The 14,265-nt window shown below is 43.5% G+C and overlaps 2 protein-coding genes across 2 annotated transcripts; both read right to left on the bottom strand.

Annotated features, from left to right (window-relative positions):
* Positions 1 to 993, bottom strand: LOC138794059 (olfactory receptor 1496-like). The gene has a single exon (XM_069972825.1). It carries the CDS (start codon positions 991 to 993, stop codon positions 1 to 3), a length of 993 nt encoding a protein of 330 aa, XP_069828926.1.
* Positions 994 to 13,029: 12,036 nt separating this feature from the next.
* Positions 13,030 to 14,034, bottom strand: LOC138794058 (olfactory receptor 1496-like). Its single transcript, XM_069972824.1, has one exon. It carries the CDS (start codon positions 14,032 to 14,034, stop codon positions 13,030 to 13,032), a length of 1,005 nt encoding a protein of 334 aa, XP_069828925.1.
* Between the last annotated feature and the right edge of the window lie 231 nt (positions 14,035 to 14,265).

Raw genomic sequence — 14,265 nt, 5'->3', positions numbered from 1 at the left:
TTATTTTATAGTCTTTAATACAAAGCAATGATTCTTGGATTTACCCAATGTCTCCCGATGAATGATCTCCTTTAAAGTGTGAATCATCTTAATCCTTAACGCTTCAGTCCTTATCCCATAGATCAGAGGGTTTATGATGATGGAAACCAGCAGACCGCCTATTGAGATTATAACGTGTGTGGCAGTAGATAGAGATCCACCATTTAGTCTATATCTGAAAGCGACAAATAAAGAAGCTGCTATGAAAGTAGAGAACGTGATTATGTGGGTCACCAGTGTATGGATGGCTTTCTGGGAGGCTTCCATGGAGATCTTCAGGCAGACAATTAATGTCTGTATGTAGCAGTAGATCACAAGGATTAAGGAGCCTACGTATATCAGCAAGGTCCAAGTAGTCCCAAAAACGTCATTGATAAATGTACTACCACAAGCCAACCGGGTAAGTGACACTGTTTCACAGAACACATTATTGATGCCATTACCACATATTGTTAACCTGACCACCAACATGACAATTACCACCTCACTTATTAAAATTACTGACCAGAAGACAGCCAAGGACTGTATGGCCATCTTATGTGTCATCAGAGAGTGGTATCTCAATGGGAAACCAACAGCCAGGTATCTATCATACGCCATGATGGTGAAAGTTACCATCTCTGTAGCAGCGTAGCTCTGTAAAAAGTATGCTTGTGTCAGACATCCAGACAGAGGGATGGTGGTCCATCCAGAGAACAAGTCTATGGCCAACTTGGGGAGGAATGCTGAGCTGCCAAACATAACGTTCCCCACTAAGTTACATATGAAGATGTACATAGGTTCATGGAGAGAATGTTCTGCCCATACAACATACAGAATTAATATGCATAAGAATGTTGATCCGAAATAAATTACAAGGGCGACCACAGAGTAGAAATATCTCAGCTGCTCCATCTCCTTGAGGCCTAAAAGAACAAAGTCGTAGATGCCGAGGACCATGGACACATTTTCCATTGCTAAACACTTTTCTCCAGTTCATGTAGAGTTACACTGTGATGTTAGTAATGGCTCTGCTGATTGTATTCACTCAACTATACAAAAATCTTAGACATATCTTATCTTATATAGAACTATATTGGTGGTAGGGAAGTCTCTAGAATAACATAAAACAGATGAGTAGTCGTCAGGGACTTCTGCCCAGCGGATCACTCACAGGATGCTGACTGTAACTAATGAGATCATTACTGACTCTTCACTGATGAAGATTTGTTTATTAGAATGAGGTCCTGAGGGTATTATAATGGTAACTGTATAAAGGTTATGTAGAATAAGGATTAGTCTACAATTCATATATACAGAATTTGATTACTTTAATTTTATGCTGGAATAAATATATAGAAACCAGATAAAAACCTTCCCATCTTGTCTTATTTCTCGTTCATGCTATGCCCGGCTTGTTCACATTTCCTTGTTTGGTTGTAGACCAGTCCAGTTTGGCCGATGCACTTGGCCAGCAATACTATTGTAATAGACACCGAGTGTGGACCTGCTGCTCTACCGAACCGGTTTGGCTTTAGGCCACACCAGGGACTGGAGTCTTAACAGCCCTCTTCGCCCTTTATCCTGTGACACGATGTGGACGCTGGACTTCTGCGGCTAGAGGACACCAGGTCTCTCCACAAGTGTGATCTCGGTGTGAGTAAGAACCCAATGAAGTCAGTGCAAGGCACCAGAGAACAGGCTGTTTACATGCGGTCAACAAGCTGGGTCGTGGGACAAGCTGACTGTAAACCCAGAGCAGATGACTGCCTGCGTACCCTACTGGCCAGCTGTGCCACTGCAGAAGAGGGCAGAAGAAGACATCTGAAGGCACTAGCAGCCCCAGACAGCATATAGGCTCCAAACAAGCCCAACCTAATAATAATGCTGCCCTCCAGCAAAAGTGGAGTCATGACCTTAATTTGCTGGGTGGTGTATCGGCCACAGCTTTTATTTTATGAACCTGTAAAAACATAATGACACCAAGTTCCGAACTTTAAATAACAACCAAACTCTTAATGGGCACTTGATCCCGAACTATGGAGAGGTGAAAGTCTGCCTCACAACCCCTAGTCTGCTTAGCATGTGTAAATCTGCCAGCTGTGACGTAATCCAATGCACATAATCTTAATAACTAGATGGAGGGCGGTCTGGTAAAACCAGCTGCTTTCATGAGTCTAAGGAAAAGGGGGAGGGGGCGGGCTGACATGTGGCTGCAGGCTATAAAAAGAAGGGAGTGGCTACAGCAGGAAGCGGTCAGTGCTCATTGGACTCTGTTCTCCCATGACCACCTCCCCCAAGGCAGGGGGTTCCAAGCTGTCTAAAGGTGAAGGAAAGTTGACTCCCTCCCAGGCCAGCAGATCCTGACGAGAATTGTAGAAACTAAATGGGTGGGTGGAGAGGGTGCCACATACTGTCAGTAGGCAATGTCGCTAAACCAGCAGGTTCCTTCCAGGATGAGCACAGTAGAGGAGGGAACAGGATGGTGTCACTGATGGTGAGTCTTGTCTGGCAGCGTTACAGTTGTGCTGACAACTGCATTATTTTAGGGGGGGGGGCAGACTGGCGGCATGACGGAGGAGCCGCACGCGTCCCTGTCCCTCCCTCTCGACCCCATGCTGCTGTGTAAAGCCGATACCTGAGGTCTGAGCTGCGGGGTGATGGAATGGAGGTCTCTGAGATGGTCGGCAGTTGGAGCGTGCTGTGCTGTATGGAGGCGGATGTGTTTTATGTGGACCCGGTCACTAGCGGTCATTGGCGTTGTGGAGGCAAGACATTGCTGTCGGGAGAGGCGAGGTTTACTGTGCGGATCTGTCCCCGATGCAGCATCAGCCCGCTTGGCGTCATATTCTGGTATATTTACCTGGGTGCCCAGACAAGATGATCTAAAGCAGTCAATAGAAGTCGCATGAGACTATGTGATATATGTACATACAGTATTTGCCATTATAAATGTGACTTGTGCAGTCATGGATTGAGACCCTGTGCAGGCTCATTAAGTGACTCCTCTCCTTTACAGGCACTATTGTCATCTCGTGGTGCATAAAGCTGAACTTAGCCAAATCTAAGCTATATGTTAGTGAATAACACAAGTGGACTTGACAACCTGTGGGAAGCAATGCGAGGGGCACTACTATAACCTCTGAGGGAGAGAGTAACAGGTGATAATATGGGCTACCATCACTGTACTTTTCATATGAGTCAAAAATTTCGGACATAAAGAAAAGTGAATGCCAGATGGCAATTCAGTCATTGCTCTTAAAACTAAATATGTGGGTGGCAGGTATACCTGTTGTTGACTCTTCCACTCTTCTTTTAAGCCGATATTGGTCTGGAGATCTGGGGTCGCAGGAGGTCAGCACAAAGAAGAACAAGCCTTTCAACTGGAAAGTTCCTTGTGGGGAGATCTGCTCACTCGAGGATAAGCGACTAAAGCCTTAAAGGAACTTTTTTCCTTACAGGATATGCATAGTTAATGAACTGGATTGCCCCTTACACCTGTAATCCCTTGGTATATAAATGTATGCTCTATGCTATGGACTGATATACTGTAATGTTCTTTGATGCTTAATAATTTTAAAGCTTGCTGGGTACCATTCAAATGGTTTAAGGGGTTTAGTTATTTACTGACTGAAGATACCTTGTTCATTGCCCCATACGGTACGACAGTCAAGAGAGCTACGTTAGCTATGGATTGTGTGAGATACTGTATGTTGAGACTATTACAAATCTTGACGACTCACATTATTTATTATAAGAATACTCTACTGTCTAACGCTGCATATGGTGCTTAATCTCAATAGATTAAGTATATACTGGTCTTTGTTGCGGAGGTTAATATATCAGGCTAGCTGCCTGGTGCTACACATAGCCATAAAAGCTGGGTTGGCAAAATGTCAGTGAAGGCTCCAACTCGGAGGAGAGGAGGTGTCACAGCAAAAGAGGCGAACACCTCCGTTAATATGGAGAAATTTTTTAAATATCCTGGCGCAATGGGTGCCCGGGGCTCGGGAAGGGTCTCTTTGGGGGCCCCCTCCTTGGGCTTGAGATATTCCACCTTGGCTGATGATGAGGCGGGTGGTATATTGCGAGATGAAATAAGGCCAGCATCTCCAGTCGGACTTGAGGAAATTCTGGCAGAAATAATGAAATGTGACAATATCGTTGCTGGGCTTGTTGCACAAGTGGGTGTTGTCTCCTCAGAGGTTTCCCTGATTAGACAAGACACACAGGTTGTGAGAGATAGAATCTCTGAGATTGAGAAACAATTCCCTAAGTTAAGGCCGTATTCCATGGCTCGACTCTGAGGAGCAAACAAGCGCTGTCAGCGCTGCCATTTAAGTTCTTTTCCCTCTTTGTTGCTCCTCTTCCTTGGTTCTTTGGTTCACGTAGGGTTCTCTTAAGATGACTAGGATACTAATGTGGAACGTTCGTGGAATAGCGGACCGAGGAAAGACAAGTGCGATGGTGGATATTATTAATAGGCACCTTCCCACTATTGTGGGGTTAATAGAGACTCATGTGGACAAAGACAGTTTGGGAAAATTGAAGAAATATTGGGCTAGTTATGAATTTCATTCCACCTTGCCCACATACTCTGCTGGGGTATCCGTGTGTGTCCACACTTTCAGGTCTAAACTTTCAGGTCTAAGATGAATGAACGGGGGGGTTATGTGTTCTTGTATGGGGAATTAGATGGGAGGAAGGTAGTGTTGGCTTTTATTTACATCCCCCCCCCCCCATTCCCGTTTAAGACAGAAGACAGATATCTTGTCTAAGCTTCTTGAGTATATCAGGTATAAAACATATGACCAAATATATATCTTGGATGACTTTAACTGCACCATGGATCCAGCTGTGGATAGGAGCTTCTCGGATTGACCTGCTGCTATGTAATAAGGCCACTATGCGCAGCATTGTAAAAGCAAAGTATGAGCCTAAGACGGTGTCCGACCATGCCTACCTCTTGGTGGAGCTCGGTGGGGGACGTTCCCCCGACTCCCCCCTGAGCATGAGAATTAACCCTTACTGGTTGTCTATCATTAAAAACAAGGAGGGAATTAAGCAAGAAATAACTGGATTCTAGCAGATTAATAGAGACACTGCTTGTCCGTTGGTAGTGTGGGATGCTTTCAAGGCTTTCCTCAGAGGGGCTATCCTTAAACAAATTAAGATCTGTAGAAGGACATTTAGAGAGGAGGAGGAAAATGTAAGAGGGAATATTGCTAGAAGTATTCAGGAATTCAGTACATTAGGGACAACAACTGCCTGGGATAACTTGAAAGCAGCGCAAGTGCGATATGGAAACTTCATGAATGCGAAGTCTCAACACCGAGTCTTCTTCCAGGGATATAACAGATTCCTTGCAGGTGGGTGATAAGGAGTGCACACATAGTTGCCTAGTAGAGATGAGCGAACCGGGTTCGGGTTTGAGTCGATCCGAACCCGAACGTTCGGCATTTGATTAGCGGTGGCTGCTGAAGTTGGATAAAGCTCTAAGGTTGTCTGGAAAACATGGATACAGCCAATGACTATATCCATGATTTCCACATAGCCTTAGAGCTTTATCCAAGTTCAGCAGCCGCCGCTAATCAAATGCCGAATGTTCGGGTTCGGATGGACTCGAACCTGAACCCGGTTCGCTCATCTCTATTGCCTAGCCATGGATATGGGTTTGGCTTTACTAGGGATAAAACTACACAGTCATGATTGGGCCCAAGCTTGGCTTAGAGCATGCACTAGTTGGTTGTAATCATCACAAAACTGTTAAAACAAAAAAAAAATAATAATAAAGTAATATAACATGTTATCCCCGGCTAGTATCATATTAACCTTCTTTTGCTATAAATCAAATAAAAGACATATTGAAAATGTCATGTAAAACATAAGTGTCAGCAGCTTCAGCGTCTCTGTATAATTTGTAGTAAAATCTGGGGGCGCAATACATGTTTTTCCAGACAAAACTTAACTAAATTAACTGAAATGAGTCCATTCATTCAATAAGCTCTTCCTATCTATAAACTTGGCAGAATGACTTATCAAGGGCATAGACTGGATGGCAATAGGTAAATCGGGGAACACGGGGAAGGGGGCCATTCACTTAAACAACACACATTACAAAGCTGTATATCTTTATAATGTGTGTTATTTAGTGAATAAATGTGTAGCACTGCGCTACCCCTTTAACCTCTTAAGGACACATGACGTACCCGTATGTCATACACCCGCAAGAGGTGTTCAGAACGGGGCCGCATGGCTGCGGTGGTCCCGGGTGCCGCTTGTAACCCGGGACCACAGCTATTAGCGGGCACAGTCCGATCGCCGCGCCCCCTAATACAGTAATCAGATGCAGCTGTCAAACATGACAGCTGCATCTGATTACTGGACGCAGCCGTTCCCTGGTGTCTAGTGGAGGAGATCGCTCCTCCGAGCGATCTCCGTACCTGCTGCTGGCCGGGGACCGCTCCAAGATGGCGCCGTCCCCGGCTCGGCACTCGTTTGTTATCGGCTACAGCAGCCGAAAGCAAACGAGTGCCGATCTCATTGATCTTTGCTGTAAAAGTATACAGCAAAGATCTCAATGAGAGATTAAAGTGTATATACTAGAAGTCCCACAGGGAGAATAACCCTAACCTCAGGGGGGAATAACCCTAACCCCAGGGGGAATAACCCTAACCCCAGGGGGGCTTCTAGTATATTTCTAGTATATATGTAAAAAAAAAAAAATCTGAATCACTCCCCTTTTCCCATATTTTAAATAAAAGTAAATAAATAAATAAATAAACATGTTTGCTATTGTCGCGTGCGTAATCGCCCGAACTTTTAATTAATCGCATTCCTGATCTCGCACTGTAAACGGCCCAAAGTGCAAAATTGCGCATTTTTGGTCGCATCAAATCCAGAATTTTTTTTATAAAAAGCGATCAAAAAGTCGTATATGCACAATCAAGGTACCGATAGAAAGTAAACATCATGGCACAAAAAATGACACCTGACACAGCCCCATAGACCAAAGGATAAAAGTGCTATAAGCCTGGGAATGGAGCGATTTTAAGGAACGTATATTTGTTAACAATGGTTTTAATTTTTTACAGGCCATCAGATACAATATAAGTTATACATGTTACATATCGTTTTAATCATAACGACTTGAGGAACATGCATAACAAGTCAGTTTTACCCCAGGGTTAATGGCGTAAAAACAAATCCCCCCCCCCCCAAATAAATTTGCTATTTTTTTTTGCAAATTACAATTAGTGACGCAAAAAATAAGGGCTCATGTGGGTCTCTAGGTGGAAAAATGCAAGTGCTATGGCCTTTTAAACACAAGGAGGAAAAACCGAAAACGCAAAAACGAAAATGGGCCAAGTCCTTAAAGGGTTAAATTTATGCTTCCCACCTCCAAAAAGGCATTGGTCTTACTATTAGGTCAGGGGCACTATGAATCAAAGTAACTACTTCAACGGCTGACCATGGGCAAAATTCCTGCAGAACATAGGGTCTATACACCATCATTGTGGGTAGGTTGGCTCCTGCAGGATCTGGGGATTCATATCTTATCAATTGTATACGGATATAAACTGGGTACAATGGTGTAACAAAATGATGTGGCTTGGGTCTGCCACACACTACAATATTCTGCCTATTTTGGATTTTGTTGGCCACAGGCCCATGTCCACCAAGCTAGACCTGTGCTTCTATCTTCCCCTCCTGGCTTTCTTCTCTCCAGCCTCTACTCCATCTGTCTACTCCACAGCCTCCCCTCTTAGCACCCTAATCCTTGATTCCCACCTTAGTTGCCTAAGCATCCTCTACCTCACTATGGATAGTTCTTAGATTGACCCCTAAGGTTCCCGGAAATTCCAATGACCCATTTGCCCTGCGTCTGTTACATGTAGGCCTGGTTACCTACCCACAAGGTAAAATAACTGTGCACAGGAGCGTGAAGAGTTTCCCAGGTATTGGTCAGAGATCCAGAGGTTGGTGGGGTTAAGGCATGTGTCTGCCTTCATATCAAACCTCCTCAAGACCTGTTTTAGCTTTTGTACAGCATCTTCTCATGCCCATCGCTTACTATATCTTAGCTATTCAATTTCCCATAGCTCTCCCTTAAAGATGATGGGTTCCAGTTCTTAACATTTAACTGTTCTTGATGTTATGCTGAATTACCAGGTTTAAGCATTAATCACAGCCTCCCCGAAAGGACGTAGAAGTGATAAAGTCCGGCAATCCCTTTCCTTATCTTAATCATACAACAGTTAGCGACGGCAATGCAACACTTTAACCTTGATTTAGAGTTCTCTGTCTAACATATTAGACCCGACATTGCAAGCATATAGAGAACACAAAGGACAGGTCTAGGTTGACCCGATACTCTGAGGCACAGAAAGTAAGTAAGAAAAAAGTTTTTCTTACCTGGCCAGATATATCTGTGCGTCCAATGACAGATGAATCACCATGTCCTGTCTCTCTGTGTTCTAGATTGCAAATGAACGTCAAATCCCTGTTCCCGGCACCAACTGATAAGTTTAACTTTTGTTTTGTCTGATTTTATGAAATCAGACTTTCCCCAGCATAGAATGGTTCCTGATTGAGAGTTAGCAGCTGCAGTTCTGCTTACAACTTAATATCACAGACACAGACAACTGATGTACGTATCAGTAACATAAGTTGGGGAAGCGCCCCCTTTATTGTTTTGTTTTACCTTTTATAGAAAAAATATGGGACAGTACTACTCATATGCAATGTATTCAAGTATTGCAAACCCAACATATGCGTCAGAGTTCATGGAAATTATCATTGTAAGCGGGAGTTCACACTCCCTTCTTCCTTCCAGACCATCTTTCTGTCACTCTCTGATAACGCTCTGATCTTCTATTTTAGAGGGCTGTATATATGGGTGTAGTCCCAGAGGTACGGTGTAAGCAGGTAACATCACATCACCTAGCCTTATCAGTGGGAAACCTAATAAATTCCTGAGTAAAATTTTGAAGAACCAACAGGATAGCCAGGAGATCTGTGGTATTAAAGATCAAGGTGGACGGATAGTTAGAAGTGTGGAGGGGATGGAGTAATTGATTGTGGATTTTTTTCTGTCCAGACAGGAGAGGGGCGGTCCCGCTCAGTCCTGTCTTTAGATGCTACTAAGGCATTCAACAGGGTGGAGTGGGACTACCTTTAGGTTGTTCTCTCCCGAATAAGGCTGGAGGACCAATTTATCCGATATGTACAACTTCTGTTTTCGGGTCCGGAAGCAAGAGTAATTATAAATGGAATACCATCTGATGTATTTGCACTTTTTAGGGGCACCCGTCAGGAATGCCCTCTATCCCCCTTGGTGTATGCCTTATATGTTGAACCTTTAGCGCTGTGGGTAAGGCAGTGTTTGGAGTTTGAGAGATTAGGGGTGCGGGGTAGACTGGATAGGATCCTTCTCTATGCAGACAACATCCTAATTTTCTTTAAACAAGTGGTAAAAGGTCTGCCAATAGTTATGAGAGCCTTGGAAGAATTTAGAATAGTGTCCAGTCTGGAGAAAAACTGGGGCAAGTCCTGTTTGCTACCTGTAGGTGAGGAGGAAGAGGAAGGAATAGTAGGGGGTTTGGAAGTATTGAACTGTGGTGATGTGCTTGAGTATCTGGGTGTGAAGATCACGGCAAATGGGGCAGATATAGTGAGAGCAATTTAAACCCATATGTGAAAGCATTGGAGAAAAGGGTACAGGTTTGGAAGAAGCTGTCGTTAAGCATGGCCAATAGGCTAGCAATTATAAAATTAGTTGTCCTGACGCAATTATTACATAGTTAACATAGTTAACACGGAAGACACATGTCCATCAAGTTCAATCAAGGAGGGGATGGATACAGGGAAGGGGTGATAGGTTCTATTGTTTTATTTTAATGCTTCCCCGATCTGGATAAGTAAGGCTTGGATGAAAAAAAGTGGAGACCACATTAGGGAACTTAATTTGGGGCAGAAAGCGAGTTAGGTTAAAATACAACACATTTGCTTCGCGTAAAGAGGATGGGGATATGATATACCCAAATTAAGAATATATTTTATATCAAGCAAACTCAATCACATAGCTGGTTGGCGAAATTGTAAATATTGTAAATACACTAACACTTGTTATCAGATAGAGGATTTTTTAGAATTATTAGATTAGATTAGATTTTGTACTGTATATGGTTAATAAAGTTTGGTGGTTCACGAAGTCACTATGTGAAATAAAGGGTAATCTTGTGTGCACGACCCTTTGGGAGAATGTTGAATTAGAGAAATACCCAAGAAATTGTAATAGGCAAATTTCGATTTAAAAGGGGATCACGAAGGTACAACAGATTTTTGACTCAGGGGGTATAATTAGTTTTCAAGACCTCTGTGAGAAACACGGGCATGATGAATTTAATAACTTTTAAAATTTAAAGGGGTACTCCAGTGTGGGGGCACTTTTTTACTGGGACCGGGGAGGAGGTGGCCGAGGAAAAAGACGTCCACTTACCTCCCCGGTTCCAGCGGTGGGTCCCACATCGTGGTGCTCCATTGCCCGGTTCCCGTCCGCTTCTGGGTGTCTGACGCGGGCCCGAGATGTGACATCTCAGGTCCGCACAGCCACTCAGTGAAGGAGGCGGGATCTAAGCGGACTTGAAACGGATCCCGCCTCCTTCACTGAGTGGCTGAGCGGACCTGAGACATCGCGTCTCGGGCCCGCGTCAGACACCCGGAAGCGGCCGGGAACCGGGCAACGGAGCGCCGCGGGACCCGCCGCTGGAACCGGGGAGGTGATTGGACGTCTTTTTCCTCAGCCACCTCCTCCCCAGCCCCCAGTAAAAAAGTGCCCACACACTGGAGTACCCCTTTAAAGGAAGAGAACTTCAGTCAGCCTGGGCTGGTGGCTAATGTGGAGTCACTGCTACCAAATCCCTCTAATAAGGGGTGAGGGGAGGCAGAGGCTTCCACCAAACTCACAATGGGGAAACTGGGACCTAGCCTGTGGGCAAGTTTCAGACTTTTTTTTACTCCACAATTGATCTAAACTGATTAATAACAGATTACAGAGGAAGCACCTGAATACACAGGGTATGTTAGAAATCTATAACCACAATATATATAGGTCTGTACAGGAGCTTAACCCTTTGAGGACCAGGCCCAAAATGACCCAGTGGACCGCGCAAATTTTGATCTTAGTGTTTTCGTTTTTCCCTCCTCCCCTTCTAAGAGCTCTAGCACTCTCAGTTTTCTATCTACAAGCCATGTAAGTGCTTGTTTGTTACAGGAATAGTTGTACTTTGTAATGGCGTCTTTCATTTTACCATAACCTGTACGATGGAATTCCAAATATATTATTTATGAAGATATGAATAGGTGAAATCGTAAGAAAGAATGCAATATGGTAACGTTTGGGGGGTTCCTGTGTCTACGTAATGCACTATATGGTAAAAGCGACATGATACCATTATTCTATAGGTCAGTCCGAACACAACCATATGCAGGTTACACAGATTCTCTAATGTTATATATATTTTTTTTATGAAATCCTTTTTTTTGCCAATTAAATATTAATAAAATGGGCCTATTGTGACGCTTATAACGGTTTTATTTTTTCACCTACGGGGCTGTATGGGGTGTCATTTTTTCCGCCATGATCTCTAGTTTTTATTAATACCATATTTGTGAAGATCGGACGTTTTGATCACTTTTTATTGATTTTTTTTAATATATAATGTAACATAAAATCGGTAATCTGCGCACTTTTTCCCCTCTTTTCGTGTACGCCGTTTACCGGTCACAATGATTCTTGTTATATTTTAATAGATCGGACAATTCCGCACGCTACGGTATATTATATGTTTATCTATTTATTCATTTTTATATGTTTTATTTATATAATGGGAAAGGGGGGTGATTTAGACTTTTATTGGGGGAGGGGCTTTGGGGTAGTGTAATAGTGTTTTGAACTTTTTTTTTTTTACACTTTTGAAGTCCCTTTGGGGGACTTCTACATACAGTACTTTGATTTCTACACTGATGAATGCTATGCCATAGGCATAGCATTGATCAGTGTTATCGGCGCTCTGCTCATTGAGCCTGCCTGTGCAGGCTCAGTGTAGCAGATCGCCGATCGGACCGCACGGAGGCAGGTGAGAGACCTCCGGCAGTCCGTTTCAACGATCGGGACCCCCGCAGTCACACTGCGGGGGTCCCGATCGGTAAGTGACAGGGGACTCCCCCTGTCACTTACACTTAAACGCCGCGGTCACGCCATGATCGCGGCGTTTAAGGGGTAATGACACGCGGCAGCGTGATCGCTGCAGCGTGTCATTACCGGTGAGGTCCCGGCTGCTGATTGCAGCCGGCCCCCACCTGCTATGAAGCGCGCTCCGCTCCGGAGCACGCTTCATAGCGGGAGAAACACCCAGGACGTAAGGTTACGTCATGGGTCGTCTGGGGACAGACTTCCATGACGTAACCCTACGTCCAGGGTCGTCTAAGGGTTAATACACAAAATGGATAAAAACTATATAAAGATTATTGCTAAAATGTCTTAGTTTCTATACAATGAAACAATAAAACATTTTTGAGAAGCAAAATAAATTTTGCAATGCCTGAAATATTTAACATTTTAAGGCTGGGTTCACACTATGTATATTTGAGGCTGTATTTGGTCCTCATGTCAGGTCCTCATAGCAACCAAAACCAGGAGTGGATTGAAAACACAGAAAGGCTCTGTCCACACAATGTTGTAATTGAGTGGATGGCCGCCATATAACGGCCATTATTTCAATACAACAGCTGTTGTTTTAAAATAACAGCACATATTTGCCATTAAATGACGGCCATCCACTCAATTACAACATTATGTGAACATAGCCTTTCTGTGTTTTCATTCCACTCCTTGTTTTGGTTGCTATACAGCCTCAAACATACAGCCTCAAATATACGTAGTGTGAACATAGCCTAATATTGAGTTTAACGTTGGCATATTGGGGGTTCACTTTTATCAATATACAATTATTTTATAGTCAACCCATTCTTAGATTTACCCAATGTCTCACGATAAGTGATTTCTTTTAAAGTGTGAATCATCTTCATCCTTAAAGCCTCGGTCCTTATCCCATACATCAGAGGATTAAGGATTACTGAGACCAGCAGACCGCCTACTGAGATTATAACATGTGTCGCAGTAGATAGAGATCCACCACTTAGCCTGTACCTGAAAACTACAAATAAAGAAGCTGCTGTGAAAGTAGAGAATGTGATTATGTGGGTCACCAGTGTATGGATGGCTTTCTGGGAGGCTTCCATAGAGATCTTCAGGCAGACAAGAAATGTCCGTATATAGCAGTAGATCACAATCATTAAGGAGCCTACATATACCAACAAGGTCCATGAAGTCCCAAAGATGTCATTAATGACTGTGCTGCCACAAGCCAACCGGGTAATAGAAAATGTTTCACAATACACATTATTAATGCCATTACCACATAGTGTTAACCTGATCACCAACAAGACACTTATCAGCATGAATATTAAAATCACTGACCAGAAGATAGCCAAGCACTGTAGAGCCATCCTATTGGTCATCAGAGAGTGGTATCTCAATGGAAAACCAACAGCCAGGTATCTATCATACGCCATGATGGTGAAAGTTACCATCTCTATAACACCGTAGCTCTGAATAAGGTAGGCTTGGGCCAGACATTGTGACAAAGAAATGGTGGTCCATCCAGAGAGCAAGTCTATGGCCAACTTGGTGAGGGATGCTGAGCTTCCAACCATAAGGTTCCACATCAGGCCACATATGAAGATGTACATAGGTTCATGGAGAGATTGTTCGGCCTGTACAACATACACAATTAATGTACATAAGAACACTGAGCCAAAATATATCAGAAAGACGACCACAGAGTATAAATATCTCAGCTGCTCCATCTCCTTGAGGCCTAAAAGGACAAGGTCATAGATGCTGAAGACCATGGACACATTTTCCATTGCTAAAGATTTTCTCCGATTCATGAAGGTTTACACTCAAGTAAAGGTCCTACTGACCTTATTTAGTTTACATTGCAAAAAACTGCATCTTATATAGAACTATATTGGTGGTAGGGAATTCTCCTGAATAACATAAGACAGAGGAGCAGTCGCCAGGGACTTCTGCCCAGTGGATCCCACACAGGATGCTGACTGTAACTAATGAGATCATTAATGACTTACACGTCTTCAATAAATAAAGTTTTCTTTATTGGG

Source organism: Dendropsophus ebraccatus, chromosome 5 (genome assembly GCF_027789765.1).
Source record: "Dendropsophus ebraccatus isolate aDenEbr1 chromosome 5, aDenEbr1.pat, whole genome shotgun sequence".
Classification (NCBI taxonomy): domain Eukaryota; kingdom Metazoa; phylum Chordata; class Amphibia; order Anura; family Hylidae; genus Dendropsophus; species Dendropsophus ebraccatus.
This window is presented reverse-complemented; position numbering and strand designations above follow the sequence as displayed.

Coding starts and splice junctions, on each gene's coding strand:
- LOC138794058 (XM_069972824.1), bottom strand. CDS start 14,034: ATGAATCGGAGAAAATCTTTAGCAATGGAAAATGTGTCCATGGTCTTC.
- LOC138794059 (XM_069972825.1), bottom strand. CDS start 993: ATGGAAAATGTGTCCATGGTCCTCGGCATCTACGACTTTGTTCTTTTA.